At 44.7% G+C, this 19,630-nt stretch overlaps 1 protein-coding gene across 1 annotated transcript in view; it reads right to left on the bottom strand.

The window, feature by feature from the left end:
- Nucleotides 1-259: 259 nt before the first annotated feature.
- The window catches only part of ADAMTS8 (ADAM metallopeptidase with thrombospondin type 1 motif 8), a 62,854-nt gene continuing 43,483 nt past the window's right edge, over nucleotides 260-19,630 (bottom strand). The window contains exons 8-9 of the mRNA XM_029573117.1: nucleotides 15,060-15,235; nucleotides 260-3,655 (exon numbers count right to left, since the gene is read on the bottom strand). Coding sequence (XP_029428977.1) covers nucleotides 2,920-3,655; nucleotides 15,060-15,235 — 912 coding nt within the window. The 3' untranslated portion in view covers nucleotides 260-2,919. The remainder of the gene's footprint in view (nucleotides 3,656-15,059; nucleotides 15,236-19,630) is intronic.

Genomic DNA, 19,630 nt, shown 5'->3' with positions numbered 1-19,630 from the left:
TGGGGCAGGGAATGGCATGGTTTGGGCAGGGCATAGTCAGTACTTGGGTGTTTTGATACTTGAACCAGAAATGTGCACGTAAATACGTGATCAGACATGCTCCAAGGTCCCCTGCTGTGTAACTTTACTTCTGCTATGGATTGCATGTAAGTTAAAAAAAAAAAACCACAACAACTAATAAACTATATCTGAAGGGAGTAAAGGGTCTGGGGAAACTTGGGGGTATACAGGCTATCATACCGGGGGGGGGGGGGGGGGGGGGGGGGGGGGTTGGAAGACCCGTCTGTTAACTGGGCAAACTGCGAAGGATCTGGTAAAACAGGCAATGATGTGGGTGCGCATCCCTTTTAAAAATTCCACACTTACATGGTAGAAGCGGCTTTTGTGTGCTCTGGGAAGGGGAGGACTGTGGGTGGAGTTAGGTCCCAGCAGCGCTACAGGTGATAAAGTTTTTCACATTATCGCCAGCAGCACCGCGGGAAATAACTACACCTTTTTCCGTGGTACTATGGGGCGATAGTGTGCGGTGCAGCCACACCGCAGTGGGTGAAACCGCACAGCCGCAATGCAGCCGGCTGCACAGTATCACCCCCGCCCCTTTTTTTGTTCACGAGCCATCATTAAATATAGCAGAATGATGAATCTAGGCCAAAGGGAGTCATTACTATTAGTCAAGAATGGTGAGAAGGCAAGATGGTTATGAAAGCTCCTCTTTTTATAAAACAACAATGAGAATAAACCCTATATCTTATAAATTACCCCTAAATATCCATTTATTAAGCTTACATATATGATATGTAATCTATTATATATATTTCTGGACAGATATTTGAGCTTAATAACTATCCCACATATAATACCTACTCTTCTAGAGGTTGATAATCTAATAATAGATTACTTTTCCTGATAGGTTGATACTGCCTGGTCAGAGGACTGATGTAGTTGTGGACAATAAGCTAAGTTAAACTAATTTATTTTCTATATTGAATAATCATGAGTCAGAGAGCTGGTAGAACCCTGGAATTGCATGTAAAGTACCAGCTTTGTACACATGGAGTTTGATTTACTGTACAAGGTTATTCTAACAAACACAGAATAGCAAATCATGAGAGCAAATTTTGCTTTGGGCAACAAAGAGTTACATTCACCTTACTGAGTCTTCATGGTTGTTGGTCTAATTAAGATGGCTACCTGGCTCCAGCTGGAAACTTTCTGTGAGTTTAATATGAAAACAATTTAAAAAACAAAAGTTTAATCCCTTGTGGAGGAGTGGCCTAGTGATTAGGGGTTCACATCCTGCTTCTCCCACCGACACTCCTTGTGACCTTGGGCAAGTCACTTCATCCTCCATTGCTTCAGGTATAAACTTAGGGGGGTATTTACCTAAAGGGTTTTCCCCCCCATTTTGTGTAGTAAATAGAGCCCTTAGATTGTGAAGGACAAGGAACTATTTATTGTGCCAAAATATAACTCATTTTGAGTTCAGGTTTGCAAAGGCAAGTAAATAAATCTAAAATCCAATCCAACCAAGAAGCAAGGCACCTGAAGCCAGGTGGTCAACTTAGCTCTATACCAGTGATGGCGAACTCCAGTCCTGGAGTGCCACAAACAGGCCACGTTTTCAGGATAGCTACAACAAATATGCATGAGAAAGATTTGCATGCACTGCCTCCATTGTATGTAAATCTATCTCATGCATATTCATTGAGGATATCCTGAAAACCTGGCCTGTTTGTGGCACTCAAGGACTGGAGTTCGCCATCACTGCCCTATACACATAACATAATTGACATGAAGTAAAGCAGATGGGTATGAAATATGGAAACTGAAAGATCCTTAGGTGCATCATTAGGGTAAACAACACAGAGCTATTTGTCTTTGTAAGGTATTTAGAATCTTACAAAAGACACACTAAAGCAGTTGGGATTGCATTCAGTTAAGCAGCTGGGAAGAGCAAAGTAAAATTAGAGGAAATATTTGGCAAGACTTTCACAAATGATAGTTAGTCTATCTGATGCAGCATAGGATGTGACATATAAATAGCATAACCATATAGCTCCATGTCAAGGGAAACAAACTGAGCCAGCTTTGGTTTATCCCATTGCATGTAGTCATGCTTTTCTTAAGGCAATCCAAACTACAACTCTCTACAGACAATGGAGCAAAACCGGGACTGGCTCAGCTTGAACCTCCTGCCAAGGAGCTAATATGGTTAGGTTGCCTTATGTATAATCAGAATGCTTGCACCACAGATGACTTAATTCCTTAGACCTCAATCTTAGATTTGTAAACAATGCATGTGCCTCAAACTTATTTTAATACAATCCCTGTTTGGAGCAGTGACCATCATGTAATGGAAGTGATTGGCATGATGGACTTATATGTTCTCCCCAAGTATCCACTCTGATCCCATGTTGCTGTACTATGCTCTGCACAATATATTTTATCATTCTGACTTTCTGATGATAGATTATCAGAAACAGTGCCTCGCATTATTTCATCCCAGGTGAGAAGTGCCTATAAGTCTCTAGAAAATGTACATCGTTAAAACTAAAATACAATGATGATGTCAACATGATAATGGTGGACAGATGGATGCATGATGAAGTGAGTCAAAACTGAAGCATTTCTCTCTTTGAAGAAACCCACTGATTATTATTCCTTCTCAAACCGGTTGAAATTCAGCCAAGTATTCTCCAGAAAATCTCTATTCACACTTTTCTCTTCTTTTGAGGTAGATAGCTATTGGGAGCAGAGGGTGGAAAGAGAGTGGTTTATTTCTCTAAGTCTGTTAGTTTTTCAAGCAGATCTACAACATATGACCTGCTCAGGTCAGTTAGTGCACTTTCATCTATGTCCCTGCTAGACTTTAAGCAAGGTCAGGGCCAATTAGTATGCCTATATTGTGTCTATACTGACTCAGCACTCTTGTACCATACAAGCCAACGTAGTTGACTGGGGCTTCTTAGACATGTTGCATTTTTCTGATTCAACTGTCTTTCCTGTGTAGTCAATACAGAGGGGGCTTTGTGTTCGCAATCCAGTCCCGCAAGTTCGTGAACAAGGGGACCAAGACCCCATTTGCCATATCGGGCATGGCAAGTCACCACATGGTTTGATATCCTCAGGTTTCAGCTCTCTGATACAGGTCGCTGAGGCCTTTCCCTCAACATCTCGACATTCCACAGTTCGTCTTTGCCATCCAGAACCACAACTTTTGGAGCATGCAGACCAGTCACCTAAGACCCACTGTGAGGTCACAATTGGCTTGATAATGTTTACTAATTTCTTTTCTTTGCTTTTTTGCTTGCTGAATGGGACATCTTTTGCAATAAAGAAAGTATATTTGACCTTTGGTGGGAACATCTCACTAGATATGGTCAGCAGTTGAACTATCATGGGTTCTGGAAGTTGCTGGAAGCTTTGTATTCGTTCCAATGTTGTTAAGGAGCCACTGTATTTCAAGATGGCACCTTTCACCATGATATCCTGTTCCATGGCTGAAATTGCAAAGTCACCATTCAGAAGGTACGTTCCATCCATGGCCTTCAAAGCCAGGTAATTGCCATCGTGTTTGACTCCCCGGTGACTGCGCTGCTTAATGTCTATGTTAGTGGCTCCAGCAGGGATTGTGACAATGTCATTGTATCCATATCTAAGCATACAAATAAAATAGTTACTGTCAAAGACTGATTAACAATTCAATACAGTTTTCTAGGAGTTTTTTTTTTTTTAATACAAATGCATCACAAAATTCTTTAAATCAGAAACTGGCACAATAAACACTATACTACAAGCCAATCAATTTAAATGGGAACTGCAAACTACCACCCATTGGTAAAGGAGTAGAGCTGAGTAATAGGTTCTGAAGAAATGACTCATGTTGCAAAGAAGCACTGGCAAGTCAACCCAGAAAGAGACAGTAATGAAAGAGAAAGATTTGCTATTAACTGTAGCTGCATTATGATTTATATAATTTAGAACAAAGAGGACGAGAATTAAGAGAGTAAAGGACAAGGAATGGGTTCATAGATATATGGTCAGAATGGCAGGCAAGATCTTTTTGGGAGTAAATTTAGGAAACAAATAGCAATCTGAAAAAGAACTCCGAGGATCAGATATACTAAGAATTTTTCCCATAGATACAAAATAGGAAAAATCTGTCCCTGAATGTAATAGCTGGCTATGGGAGTTCTCTTGAGGGCTGGGATATTTTCTTGCTTTTTCAATCCTTCTGAAATATTATTTTTCCTGGAGATTGCTTCATAGACTGGCAAGAGATCAGATGTCTGAGGATGTCCATATTACATGGTAGCATGCTGAATCCAGAGAATTACTATAGGAATACTACACTAGTGTGCCAAATCCCATTTATAACAGGAAATTCACTCTCCCCCCAATTTGCTTAGTTCTACCAAAAGTACACAGGAAGAAAATGGGAACTTGCAGCTAAAATTATTTACTAGAAAATGGTTCCATTGGATGTGGCAATTATAAAAATGTATCACAAAAAAACTCACATAAAATTATCACAGGTTAGCAATGGAGAAAAAAAAATATGAAAATCTGTAGAATAATTAAAATCCACAAAACAACTGAAAAGCAATCTCCAACATTTTTCTTCTAAGATTAAAATGGTTGACACCCCCACCCAGCCCAATCTAATTTAATGAACAGATAATCCAGAATTTGAAAACAAGGAAAGAAGGCAGGGGTGAGTTTTCCATTTTGTTTTGTTGTTTTATGTTTTGTTTGTGGTTTGATTTAATTTCATTTATTTGAAATGAAATAAAAAAACAAAGCAAGAAAACTAAACTAAATTTAGGGACTGGGATCTCCCCTCCCTCCACCAGAAAAAGCCCAGTGCTAGTGCTTCAAAATGTACCTGAGAGTTGTTCCTGCCCATTTGAACTTCTGGATTCTGCAAATGGGGTAATATGGGCCTGGAGTCAGGGTGGCGAGGGGAGGCTTTAATTTTCACATTTTTTGGGCACTGGCACTAGGCTTTTTTTTTCAGTGAGGCCAGGGCAGGAGCCAATGTCAATTTGTTTGCAAACAAAACACTACCAAACAAAATTGTATTTGTTTTTCGTTTGCTTTTTTTTTTTTTTTTTAAACAAATGGGGCCTGGCATGGGTTTAGCTGCTGCGCCTGCTGAAGATATTGTAAGTTAGCCCCCTCCAGGAGATGGCACCACTCCTCTAGGACCAACTTCGCTGCAAAGAGTTCTCTGTCTCCAATAGTATAATTCTTTTTGGTAGGCGAGAATTTGTTTTTAGAAAAGAAGCAGCAAGACATAAGAGTCCCTTTATCATTGTGCTGTGCGAGGTCAGCCCCTAACCCCAGAGGCAGAGGCATCTACCTCCACAAAAAAGAGTTTGGATAGGTTAGGGTGTTAGGCAGGGGTTTCTGAGAAATGCATGCTTGTGGTGACGGAGGTCAGCGCCTTTTTTTTTTTTTTTTTTAAATAAGAGCAGTGAGAGGGGCGGCCAAGCAAGGAATATCCTTGTACAAACCGCCAGTAGTAATTGTCAAAACCAAGAAATCCTTGAGTCCGAAGGGCTGAGGCCAATCTTGAATGACTTTCACTTTCTCCGGATACATGCACAAACCATGCTGTGTAAAGGGTAGCAGGTATGTGAGCCCTTTATGCTGCGGCGCTGTTGACGTAGCCTTGAGGGCAAACCCACAAGGCCTGTGCCGGCAGCTGGCAAATGCGCTCTGTAGTGGGTTGGTATGGAACTTCACCGTTACCAGCCACCTCCCCTGCAGATTGAGCCCTTGGGTTCTGATGGCCAGCAGGATTTAGGCAGGTCCCTAGGGTGGTGAAGATAACTAAAGTAAAAAAAAGCACAATGGGGTCAGGGCAGGCAGCAGACTAATGGAGTCAGAGTCAGGCCAGTCAGGGCAAGGCAGTTAGCAAGAGTGCTCGGGTCCAGGCAGCAGGCAATTCACATCAAAAGAAAGAGGTCAATATCCGGAGAGGCAGGCCAAAGATGGATGAAGAAACGCTGAAAATACTGGACAAGACGGATAAGATAAGGTGAGGCCAGACAAGGTGGGCTGGATGAGGAAGGCTTGACGAGAAACAGGAATACAGAATCAGGAATGCTAGGCAACATGCACTGCAATACAGGAGACCCATTGCTGAGGCAAGGTAATTCTGCAATGTCCTTGCTTATAAAGGCTGGTCGGCTTGATAGCATCAGAGGGCGCTGCTCAGCATTTCCCACTGCAGAGCCCATATAATGTGTGCTTATGCGTGCACTTAAGGAGGTCTCTGGACAGGAGTAGCATAATGGTGTGTGGGGCCGTGCCCAGCGGTACTGAGGCGACGGCGACATTCCAATCACGGGAGCGTACTGACAACATCCTGAACTGCTCTCGGTGGCATTGAGGTAAGTACAACGGCTCATGGGGCCATCCTGCGAGCCATTTTCCTAACATGCTGGGAGATAATATAACCCAGGAATGGCAGTTCATGCTACTCGAAAGTATATTTTTCAAGTCTAGCATATATATGGTTCTCTCAGAGCCTCTGCAGTACTTGTTTTACATGTTCCCAATGTTGTGCCAGGGAGTGTGAAAAGATGAGAATGTCATCCAAGACATGAGAGTAGAGGAGGTCTTGGAAGATCTCGCTGACCATGTGTTAGAAGATAGCAGGGGTGTTACACAGGCCAAATGGCATTATAACATACTCTTAATGGCCATCATTGATGTTGAAAGCTGTTTTCCACTCATCCTGTTCTTGTATGCGTATGAGATTGTAAGCTCCCCTGAGATCCAGCTTTGTGAATATCTGTGCCTCCCCTCCCCCTGCAGGCGGTCAAAGAGTTCCATAATTAGGGGCAGCAGGTATCTGTGTTGTGTCCATCGGTTCCCGACACCCTCTCTCCGCCCTCCTTACCTCTTTGGCGCCTCCCTCTTCGTCCATGGGAAGATTGGCTGCCACGGCATCCTTCTGCCGAGGTCCTCTGGCGTCCCCGGACCAGATAGACGCTGCAAACCGCCATATTTCCTGGAGGCCTAGGGGTGCGCAAGCAGCGCGGCCCCGACTGAAGTACCGGCGATGGTGCGAACCTCTGGGGCGTCCCCCGAAGATGACGTCACCAGCAACGGATATATAAGGTCTTAGAATTTGCTAACAGATCGAGTTAGCAAGGGTTCGGGTTACTCTGCCTCCTCGGACTTACCAGGGGTACCCACTCCTCGGGGGCCTTGCTCTTTCTCTTTATTTTCAGGTTACAGTCTGGAAACGGTACTTGCTCCTCGAGGGCCCACGTTCGCGGACTTGTTCCTGTATTTACTTCTGTCTGGAAGTCATCGCTGCCTACTACATCTGTGAGTTACCATCGCTCTCTCAGAGCTTTCCCTGGAACCAGGTACTCGCTCCTCAAGGGCCTATTCATTCCAACTTCTGGGCTTCTATGAGACCACTGTGTGAGTGTTCTATCAAGGTTCCTTATTTGAACTCTGCATACCCTACCTATTCACTATATTCAGTTTCTCAACAGCTCAGCCATCCAGGGATCGCTGTTCCAGTACCTGAGGGACTACAGCCCTGCCGGGCACTCCAGCTCACTACTGCCACCTCTGGTGGTTCTACATACTGTTTAATAAAAGAACTAGTATGTGTCTGTCTCCATACTCAAGCCTGACCGGTGGTCCCTCTCGGGATCATCCCCCGGGGGCGTGGTCATCTGCCACCAGTCCAAGGATCCACCCACTCTCCAGCATATCTGATGGCTAACTCCCTAACAGATTGCTTCTCCAGTAGCTCTGTTAATAACAGATTGCTACTCCCAGCTTTATCAACAGAGCTCTAATAACATTCTGTTCTTGCCGGTTATGGCATTGAGGCCTCTATAATCTATGCGCAGCCTAAAGGCGTCATCCTTTTTTCCCACAAAGAAAAATTCTGCCCTTGCCAGAAATGAGGAAGAGTGGATGAACCCCAGTCCACGTTTTCTTTAATACAAGTTGACATGGCTGCCATTTGAGGGGCAGAAAAGGGATAGATCCTGCCTCTAGGGGACATCTTTCCTGGGAGCAGGTTGATCTGGCAGTCATAGGCTTGGTGAGGTGGCAGAGTCTCCACATGCTTTTTGATAAAGACATCGGCAAATGTTGAGACAGGAAACCTGGAAGGATCAAGATAGTGGTCCAGATTAGTAAAACAGGAGGAGAAACCAGAGTGAGACTATTACTGCCAAACAGGGCTCCAACGGGCAAGCTGTAGAGTTTGCCAATCAATAAAGAGGTTGTGAAGTATCAGCAGAGGTAGGCCCAGGATGAGCGGGTTGACTGCCTTGGACAATACACAAAGGGAAACACTTTCCTTGTGCAGAAGCCCTGTCTGAAGGGTGAACGGTAGGATAGTGGACAGCTGTCCCGGAACAGGCTTCCCATAGACTGAGGAGATAACTACTTTATCCAGGGTCACCATAGGCAAGTTATATTGGCATATCAATGCTTCATCAATGAAATTGGCCCCACTCCGGAGTCTAGAAATGCCTCCGTGTATACCTCAGAATTATGTGAGCTGAGGTGAACAGGTATGAGTAACTGGGCGAGGAAGAGGGTCAGCCTATGGTTGCTTCTCCAACCAACCCTAGGCATGGAAGTTTCTTGCCTTCTTAGGACATAAGCCAGTGAAGTGCCCCAAAGCCGCACAATAAAGGCAGAGGTTGAACCAGCGTCGTCTCATCTCCTCCTACTCAGTGAGCTGGGCCCTGCCAAGTTGCATAGATTCTTCTGTGGTGGTGGTGGTGGGGGAAGACGCAATGTCCATTGCGGAGATCAAGGGCCACTACTTGGGTGCCACTTTGAAGTGACGTCAAGAGACCTCTCTCTCCCAGGCCTGCTCCTGGAAATACAGAGGTCCACTCAGATGGCCAGTGTGATAAGATCCTCTAGACTAGATAGCAGGTCTCATCCAACTAGCTAATCTTTGATACGGTCTGCTAGACCTTGCCAGAAGATGACGGTGAGACTGCCTTGCCCCAATGGAGCTCAGAGGGCAAGGTCCGAAATTGAATGACATAGTCTCATACCAGGCATTTACCATGCATAATAAAAAGCAACTCTATGGTGGCAGAGGAAGATCGACCTGGCTTGTCGAATACTTGTCAAAACTGCTTCAGAAAATTATCCAAATCCCCCACCAGAGGGTCATTTTGTTCCCACAGAAGAGAGGTTCTCTTGCAAAGATCACTTATAGAAGATCTTCCTAAATATAAGTTTGATGGGGCTGAGATTAAAATATCTGGCGTAATCAAAGATCTTGGAGTAATGGTAGACATAAACTCCCTATGAAAGACCATGTTAAAAAAAAACTGTTAAAATAGGCTGCTATAAGTTGTGCATTTTACGCAGATTAAACCCATACTTTGAATTTTTTTACTTTCGCCTGATTCTTCAAACCTTAATTTTCTCATGTACTGACTATTATAACTCCCCCTTTTTTTTTTTTTTTTTTAGGAGTCCCAAATAATGTAATTAGGCCTTTACAAGTTTTGCAGAATTCAGCCGCTAGGGTGTTGTCAGCTGCAAAGAAATTCAACTATATTGCACTGATTTTATACAATTTACACTGGCTATCCATGTATGCAAGAATACAATATAAAATTATCATGCTTATTTATAAGATAACACATAACCCAAAAACATGGCTAGGTGCAATCTCTATTTTTACACCCCACAGCGTGGTCTTCATTCATGAAACCAAGGATTACTAGTGGCACCATCTATTCAACAAGTCCGCTTAGGGAAGGTGCGTCATAGAGCAATTTCAATTGCAGGCCCACAGTTATAAAATACTATGCCAAGCAATCTTTGACTGTACGATGATATAAAAGGCTTTAAACAATCTAAAAACCTGGCTTTTCAAACAAGCCTTTGTAGCTGTAATTCAGGCAGAACTGAGATTAGAACTGTGACATTGCATATTAGGAAACTGTTAGAAGCAGTCAGAAATTAGACCATTAAGCAAGTATTGGTGAGTTGCATTTGTTAAAATTGGTAAAAGGGATGAAATATGGTTTTTAATTTGATTTTATTATATTTGTTTACTACAACTTTGGATGTTATAAGTGTAAACTGCTTTGACTGTCAGAGAGGCGGTTTAGAAATAAAAATAAATAAATGAGGCGTGGGCCAGAGCAACAGAATAAATGTGACTTTGGTCCAATCCGAGGGAAAGTTGGTGGCCTGCAGCTCAAAGTGCATTCTGCATTGATTGATTGAAGCCTCTGCAGGCCTTCAAGTCTCCTTCATACTTGGGTGGTGATGGTAATTGCGGCACGGGTCCCAGGGGTCACGTCAGTGCCACTGGAGATGGTGCCTGTGCAGGTGTTGGCCCATGGACCTGCATGGCCTCCATGTGTGCCACAAGGCCTTGCAGTATGCCAGTCATCTGATTAAGTTGGTCTTCTTGTTGCTGGACTTGGAGTGCCAAGCCTGAAATAGCCTGAGCTGAGGAGGAATCCACCGAGTTCATGGCCTCCACGAACTGTCACGGATGTGAACCCTTGGGCTGTGTTGACGCAGCCTAGCAGGTGAAACTATTAAGCCCATGCCGACAGCTGGTGGACTTGCTCTTACTAGGACTGGAGCTTCACCTGTACCAGCCTCGTTCCCTGCAGGTTGAGCCCTTGGGTTCCAGGGGCTGGCAGGGCTTAGGTGAAAGTCCGAAATAAGCAGTCTGACAAAGTCAAGCCTCAGGCAGTGGTCAAGGCTGGCAGTGAGCAACAATATCCAGGTTCAGGCTAAGGTCAGGGCAGGCAATGAGAAGACAGGTTGAGATCTGAGCTAAGGTCAGGGCAGACAGCAGTCCATAAGAGTGGTCAGTTTCCGAAGTAGGGGTCAGAACCAGGAATAAAGCAGGGATGGGCATAAAGACAAGACGCAGGAGGCCAAGACACAGATATGGTAAACAGGCAAGATCACAGAGGAGCAATGCAAGGAGGGAGAAGAATGAGGTGAGACAGGCAAGGAACACAAGGCAAGGCAGACAATAAGAAAGCAAGATGAGATAAAGCCAATAGTCTAGCAACATGTACTGCCACGCAGGAAGACCTGTTGTTGAGGCAAGGTATGGAGCATGGCTGGAGTTTAAATACCCCAGCCACGTGATGTCATACTGCGGCCTATTCCCACCATGCAGTCCTAAAGAATGGGTGAGCCGGCCATGTCAGCGGCATTTGGGGTGAGTGAGGCCAGTTGTGGGACATCCTGTGGCTGGTCAAAACATTACAGAACCGATCAAAGCCCATCATCAAGTACAGGACAAGGCAACCTCTATTTCTCATCTGAGAACTGTTCCTGTCAAAGACATCTGCAAAGCTACAACTTGGTCATCTGTGTATACCTTCATGTCTCACTACTGTCTGGACAATCTTTCAAGAACTGACAGTAGATTTGGGCAAGCAGTTTTGCACAGCCTGTTCGCCCAGTAGCCCACCCTCCATGGGGGAGTTGGGTTGCTTATTCAGTAAGTGCTCTGCAGTGCAATCCTCAGCTTGGGATTCCCTATGTATCATGGCTATTCAGCCTTGCTTGTTGACAGAGAAAGCAAGTTTACTTACTGTAAATGGTGTTCTTTAAGGACAGCAGGAGGAATTTACCATGTTTAATATATGCCCTCCTCCCTGGAGAGTCTACTCCCTGGCGAAAGCTAAGCTTTAAAAATTGGACTAAGGGGCTCATGAGTCAGCATTCACATGGGAACTCCTGTACAATGCTGAGTAGAGAAAAATATCTATTGAGCGTAGATAAAGGGATCTGTTTGGTGCTGTTGGATGACATCACCCACGTGTCATAGCTAAATCATCCTGCTGTCCATGCAGAACCCCGTTTATAGTAAGCAAACTCACTTTATCTGAAATAAAGCAAGCAAACTTACACCTGCTCTTTTCAGAGTGAAACTTGTGTGGGTTAATTTACATGCATATTTTTTAAAATCATAAGATCTGCCCCCCCCCCCTCACAAATACCTATTATTTTGTGGATATAAAAGTATACATGAAATCAGCTTACATTAATACTTTTATTTACACATCTGTGCAATTTTATGACAAGCCATGTATGTCTATAAACCTATGTTTTAAGCACATAAATGGCTTTGAAAATTATCTCCAAAATCCCACGGTTGCCATCACTTGTAGGATCTAGCCAGAGCTTCCCACCCTGCATCGAGGGGGTTTCAGCCTCCTTGGGTGGGGAGGACAAACACACCTGAATACAGTTCTCCACAGGAGTGTGGTTTTATTGACAAGATACAACGCAGGAGAAGATGGGACACACATATAAAAGAACAAAACAAAACAGTACCTGGCATTATCCAAGGTCTACCTAAATAACAGGGATGTGCAAGGCCCAAGACTTTCATTTTGGTTTTCTCATTTTATTATTTTTTTATTTTTGGTTTGTTTAATATTTTTTCTGTTAAGGTTTTTTATTGAACCAAAAATCCCCCATTAAAATCTAAAAGCTCCCAAAACAACAACAAAAAGCAGGCCACACAAATCCCTTCTGCACTCAAGAAAGCTAGCTAGAGCCACCCCCAGCCCTCTCAACCCAAGCCAAACCCAGTCAGTGCCTCCTCGGGTCCCTCTGCCTCTCCCCATGCCCATCCCAGGAAAAACTGCCGGGGAGGGGCCCCATCTCCCATTTACCCCTTCGGGTGCGTCCCTCTTGCAACCAAAGGGCAGGACTGATGTTCACTTTCTCCTGCCTGGCTCGCAGTCTATTTTTAAATGGCATCAACCTCACTGAGACCAGTGCCGAAGAGCCATACAACATAATGGCACTGGCCACACAGAGGCACGCACCGAAGTGAGATTATGGGGCCTAGGGATCTCCCATCCCTGGCAATGTTTCTGAGGGGTGGGCAGAAGGCTGTGGAGGCTCAGGGAGGCCCCATCTGGACTTAGCTAAGCCCGGTCATTTAGATCTGGACCCTGAGTCTTCATTTGTGAGATGGGAAAGGGGTTGGAGAGGACTGGGGATGGACCTGACTGGCCTTCTTGAGGGTAGGAGGGTGCCAAAAGGCTGAAGGAAGGCCATTTTCTTTTTTTTTTAAACAAATATGAAAATGCCCAAAACGTTTGGGGTATTTTTGTCAGAGATCGTTTTTAGTTTGTTCCATTTGGAATGAACTGAAAGTGGTCTCATTTGTTATATTTTTAGTATTTGTTTTAAAGAGTGCACGACCCTCCTAAATAATAAGCAGCTTCTTCACTGCTGAGGGCCAAGCTAGGCTTATTAACCCAGGAAGGGACCTTAAATTGATAAGTTTGGAAGGGCTATCCGGCCTCTTAGCTGCAGCTTGCGGGGTTCCTCCACCTGCTGCTTTTCTTACTCCTGAGCATTTTGGCAACAGTAGCCTCTTGTCTCTGTGATCCTGGGGAAATAGTTTGTCTCCTTGGCGAGCAAGCATGATTGGTTTACTTGCTGCAACCGTCATCTATCCCACAGCTGGGGTTTAAACATGGGATGTTCTGGATCTGGGCCCTTACTGTGGACTCTTCCTTTGGAACATATACTCCTTTATACAACATTTAAACGACACAACCCAAACGCAGGATTCACAGCCCCTGATGAGGAGGAAATCATGGTCATCAACTTTTACTTATTTTTTCAGCCACTCCACTCCGGACATTCATAGCAAATGGCGACACCTAGTGGATTGATTTTATAGCCCATGATACAAGATCCCCGATGCATGGCTCCCAGCCTCTGGACCATTGCTACAATGACTAGCCTAGGAACAGTAGGATGGAGAGGTCCATTACAAAATAAGAGAAAAATCTTCAGGCCATTACAAATGAAGGCTCATGATACCAGAATCCCAGGACTGGCTCCAAAAAATTAAAAAAATGTACAACTGTGCTCAAGGCATGCCATTTTTATACCCCCATTAATAAAAAAAAAAAAAAGTTTTTGCCTCTATTGGCAGAAGTTTCCAACTGAGTTGATCATTTGCATATTTTAAGACATGGGAAGATGATGGAGTCTTTCAGCAGATGAAGTTTTTCCAACTCAGTTGAAGGCATTTCCAGTGAAGGAAAGAAAATTCTTTTTTCATTAGCCAGCAGTTTCTTCCTGCTCCTTTGGGCTTTTAGCTTAATCAGAACTAGGGCTGGGATTTGGAGCTGCAAACCTTCATTTGTACCTCCCAAGAATTCTCCCATCTTACTTGAAGCCATTCATTGGAGGAACAGTCATCGGCAGGGGGCTACAGCATGTACCAGGGCTCCTTCCAGCCTCTGGGGCTCCCCACTGCATGATTACCACGACTTCTTCCTCAGCCCAAACTGAGCCAGGAATCAAACCTGGGTAGCTCTGCTTGTTGGGGGTGGGGGAGTTATGATTAAACACACAAAAGGCCCTCCAACACAACAAGTGTATTCCAGTAACCGAAATGTAAACAACATATCACAAATGATGGTAAACCTGGTATATCCTTTATATAAACTTATTCAAGCTGTCCAGCTTCAAGAAATACATAAATTTTGTAGGACCACTACTCACAGAGTCAAAGGAATCAACCAGACTCTCTTTATGGTATCAGGTCCATTTAAAATGGACCTGATACCATAAAGAGAGTCTGGTTGATTCCTTTGACTCTGTGAGTAGTGGTCCTACAAAATTTATGTATTTCTTGAAGCTGGACAGCTTGAATAAGTTTATATAAAGGATATACCAGGAGTTATGATTAAGACATTTGGAGCATAGTTGCACCTTATGAATCTTGTGATATGAGTTCCACTTTTTATACTTTTGTCTTCATGTTCTCAGATTTGCGATGAGTAACTTATGTTTTTCTTTTCCATCATTTTAACCCCAAATGGGGTGATGGACAGTGATATCAAATCTTTGAGGCATTTTAATTATACTATTGCCTTTTATATGCTTTTTGTTTTCAATGAACATAGAATATGAATTCTAAACAGTACACTGCCCTAGATTTTCATGGAAATGCGGCTCATCTCATGTGGATAGAGATGGGTCTTGTTGAGGACGTCTAACAGAGTTTGGTCCAGTCCTGTCCTTACTTGGATCTGTTGAGGGAACCTGAAATTTTCCTGCAGGTGGAACTGTTGCCTCCACACACCCCACATTTGTCAAGCTTCTTGGAGGATCCGACAACATGGTCACAACCAGCTTTGACGCACTGACCCTGAACGCAGATGGACAGGCTCTCTGGTCCACAAAGCATACCATCAATTACCTGTACAATAATTGAAACAGACAGTCAGATAGAGAGGGATCTGGGTCAATAATAGTAGTACACTGTTCTGTAATATTAATCAACAAAAGAGCATTAAAGCTCTTAACCAACAATAAAAACCTGCACAAAACGTCATATTGGATTGCCCCCCTGAACCACTGGCACATGTCTACCTTACAGTCATCGATTAACAAGAATGTAACACTGCAGGGAAAGTATTTGCTAGATGTATTGGCTTTAAAGAAGCATTTGACTCTCTTTGATGTTCTGATCTCAACTAACTACTAACCATCTACAAGTTCCTTCCCATTCCCCTTCCCCTATGCTACTTGCCAACTTTTGAGCCCGAGCAGGATGTCTTTTGTTCTGCATGCTTGCTGCACCATTCCTTAAGCTTTTCTTGCTACTCCAGGTACCGTTCAACCTTTACCATTTCATGAAACATATGCCTCTGGTAGATCAGACAGGTAGTCATAGCTCAGAATAGGACAAGCATCCCCCCACTCTGATTCTACACAAGGTTCCTTCCAATTCCTCTTCCCACACAGTATGTTAAGGATTGTGTGTGCAAACATCTTTCTGTGCAACTTTATCTAAACCAAGTTCAAATTTGTGCACTACGAACCAGTATACTGTAAATAGTACTGGGATTTGTTGTTCTCCCTGTGTCTGCGCACCCACATGCACAGTTTAGAAGGAACAATGGTGGCGACTCTTGTTCTTTTCCTTGCCCTGGCAATCTGTTGCTTTGCAAGCCTGATAGAACCCCGAGAAGGGGTGAATTACCATCTTCCTCTGCCTCAGCCCAGAACATACACCGTAGGGATTTTATAGGTACTCTTCTCAACTTCTCACCGGGTTAATTCTACTGTTTCAGCTCTTTCATAATCACCAGTGCCACTGCTGCTGCTGCTCAATGCCAGTCTTGGTACTTAGGGTGCTTCCACTGCTGCTCCGGGCATCTATGAGGTTCCTTCAAAATACCCTTTTCCCTATGGGACAACATGGTAAGTCTTGCTTTTGCCCTGGCCATGCACCATCACCCCCAGAATCAAGACCGAGCAGAAGAGCTATCAATCTGTCAACCCTTTCCATGTCCGGGCTGGGTGAGCTTTCCCATGTTGAAGCAAATAAAGCCGCAGGCTCCACTCCTAGTGGTGCCTTTTCGTCAATTCTTTTCAAATTTCAGCTTTGCAACCATACGCCCCCTGGAACTAAAAGCCTTTGGTTTCCCGGAAGTTGCTCAGCAGAACAACACCGCCAGAAAACTAGTTGGCATTGTTTATGGTCAGAACAGTGTCTGTATTTATTTTTATTTGATTTATAGTCCGCTGTTTGGCACTTCAAAGCAGATTACAAATACATTCAAGTATTGTAGGGTATTTCCTTATCCCCCAGAGGACTTACAATCTATGGGCTGAATTTTAAAAGCGTTTCTCACGCTAAAAGGCCCATATATGTGAGTATGTGAGCTGTGCGTCAGCGTTGCAGATTTTAAAGAGCTAATTATGCACAAGCTAAAAAAAAAAAAAGGGGGGGGGGGGTCAGAAAAGTGGTTGGGGGCATGGGCGTTCTGGGGCAAGGCCAAAAGTTCTGCACTTAAATCTGTGTTTTAAAACTGGAGGCCGCAGCAACTCGTTTGCCACACAAATTTACCTCTGCTTCTGATGAGGTGTAGGTCTGCAGGGTGAGGGGTCCGGGTCAACCGGGGGACACGCAGGCTGAAGAACCAGAGGGGTCTGGATGACCTCAAGATAGATCGGGCAAACAGATGGTGGACTACTTGGTAAAACTGAGAATGTACTTTGTGCAAGCATATTTTAAAATCATATTTTCTGTATTTATTTTATTTCAGATATATTCCACTTTTCAGGCACTTGAAAGCAGATTACATTCAAATCCTGCAAGTAGCTTATTAGGCAGCTGAGTTAAAGACACACTCCTTAGTGGACTGCGACTTTAATGGCCATCATCCTGCATTCTGTATTAACCAACACCTTTTCTGTCATCTGATGAGCATCAACCTCGTGTGATTTAACCCTTTGGTTCAGCCCACAGCACCAGTGCTGCATACCAAAAGTGTCCTATTACATATGTGCATTGCATGCCCACCTCCACGGCAGCAAGCCATGTATCTTACCCATTTTGAAGGGAACCAGTTACTAAATTGTTCGATTACACTTTTATCCCTACACCTGAGACGGGTGACCAATTTGCCCTTGAAGATCACTACACCTCTCCACCAGAGATTCGTCACCTGTTGCACAGTCTTCCCTCTACCAGGAGTCCTCAGTGAGCCTTGCTCACTACCTTGCCAGTTACCTCCTCACTGATCCTACTATGCCCAAGCCTCAGCCCTACTTAACCCAGCCTGCTCAATGCCTCTTCATTGAGATACCTCGGCTCTCTGACCTGGCCACTCTTACCTCGCTATTCTACTTTTCTGCTTTGTGGCTTCCGAGCATTCTGCCTTGTGGACTCTGGGCCTTCTGCCTTGCCTAGCCATGTAGCTTATCCAGGCCTTCTGCCTTGCCTTGTGTCTGTCATTGTCTCACCTTCCTCTGTGGCTTCTCTTGGCCTTTTGCCTTGCTCTGGGCCCTTCCAGGCCTTCTGGCCTTGCTCTGCAGCCTCTCAAGCCTCCCTGCCATGCTATGTGCCCTCCTGGACTTTTCTGTGTTATCTTACAGCCTCTGGGCCTACTAGAATTACCTTGCCCTGTCTTGTGCCCTGTCGGGCTTTCTTGTTCCCTGTTACCTGACTAGTTCAGTCCTGACCTTGTCCTTGTCCCGCCCAGTCCATTTCAGTCCCTTGTCTATTCCCCAGGCCTTGCCCTTTGCTTTGATCTAGCCTTCAGCTAGTGCCTGTCTTCAGCTTCCAGCCTGCTCTGCCTTGTCTAGTCTGCCCTGCCTCGTCCAGTCTACGCCTGACCTCAGCTCCCAGTCCGGGCCCTGATGATCCAAGGAAGACAAGTCCTACTGGCCCCCCAGAACCCAAGAGCAGGGGAGGGGTTGTTAGGCAGAAGACCAGCTCCAGTGCTGCCCTGTAACCCTGTACTGCTTCAGTGGGGTTGCTCCCCGACTCCAGCTTGCCAGTCCATGACATGTTGACTCCGCCTAGACATACTCAACTATGTTCTGGGTCACACCATGTGCACTCATGCTCCAATTGTCCGATGGGCCTGGTGAGAAAGTCCGGTAATGCCAAATGTGGCAGGATCCCACCTGAGCTGACAGATGCCAACCATCACCATTGTGCAACAGGGTTTCAGGAGGACCTCCAACTTACACGTTTATTGTTAGACTCTTTGGTTAGTGTTCCAAGGTAGGTCAGATGGGTCACCGACATTGCCTTAAACCCCTGGCACCTGGTGTGGGTCTGTCCACCTGGCAGTGTTCTGCAATCAGGGTGCACTAAGGACAGTGAACTCCGGTTTGCAATCATGCTGGAAGCAGTGGCCCTGTCCCTCATCTCCCACCCCAAGCCCCTCACAAGATGAGGGGTGTTCGGGTGAAGGGCACAGTGGTGGACATTTCCCTCAGCCCGGAGGAAAATGACAACAGTACTGCATCAGCCCCTGGGGCTTTCAATAACATTCTTTGTGCAAGAATGCTCTTGAGATACACCTTTGGGGTTATGTCTGCACTTCTTGCTGTGTTGCTCTGCTCCTAATGTTTCTGTTTTTAACAATTGCCAGCGCCACTGCTTTTGCCTCCATTCTAAACCAGTCTTGGTACATTATGCTGCTCCCTCTTGGTTGTGGCTGTCTTCAAAGTTTAGTACACATCACTTTCCCCTATATTCTTTGCTGACCTTTGGCCATCTGTTGTTCTGCACACCATTCCATAGAACCATAAAATCAGTTATGTGCCATTTGCAGTTTTAATCTGCCTGTCATGTGTACTTAAAAGGCACATGGCTTACTCTTTAACAGGCATATACTACTGGACTGGTAGATCAGCCAGGTAGCCAAAGCTCTGACTGGGAGAGGCATCCTCCATTCCGGCTCTCTATGAGGTTCCTTCCAAATTCCCTTCCTCTGTTACTTAAGTTAATATAGCAACATGGTGAATTTATGGCTGTTAAAGACCAATAGGGTCCATCTAATTGGCCCAAATCATTTTTCATGGTAGCAGTGGCAGTTGCTCTGTGCAGGCTACTCCCAAGCTTTCTGTTAAGGGTGATGGAAACTGCCACTTCATGCAGGCTAACCCCAAACCAACTGTTAAAGTCAGTAGCATGCTGCTCCATGCTGACCTTTGGTCTTGCCCTGCATTGTTGCTGTAGCACTCCTCGGGCCCTTCATGCCTCTCCAGATACCACTTGATCTTGACTATTTAATAGCAGCATATACTACTGGTAGATCCACCAAGTGTAGCCATAGATTTGATTGAGACA

This window comes from Rhinatrema bivittatum, chromosome 12, assembly GCF_901001135.1.
Source record: "Rhinatrema bivittatum chromosome 12, aRhiBiv1.1, whole genome shotgun sequence".
Classification (NCBI taxonomy): Eukaryota; Metazoa; Chordata; class Amphibia; order Gymnophiona; family Rhinatrematidae; genus Rhinatrema; species Rhinatrema bivittatum.
The sequence above is the reverse complement of the archived record's forward strand: the minus strand, read 5'-3'. Positions and strand labels throughout refer to the sequence as shown.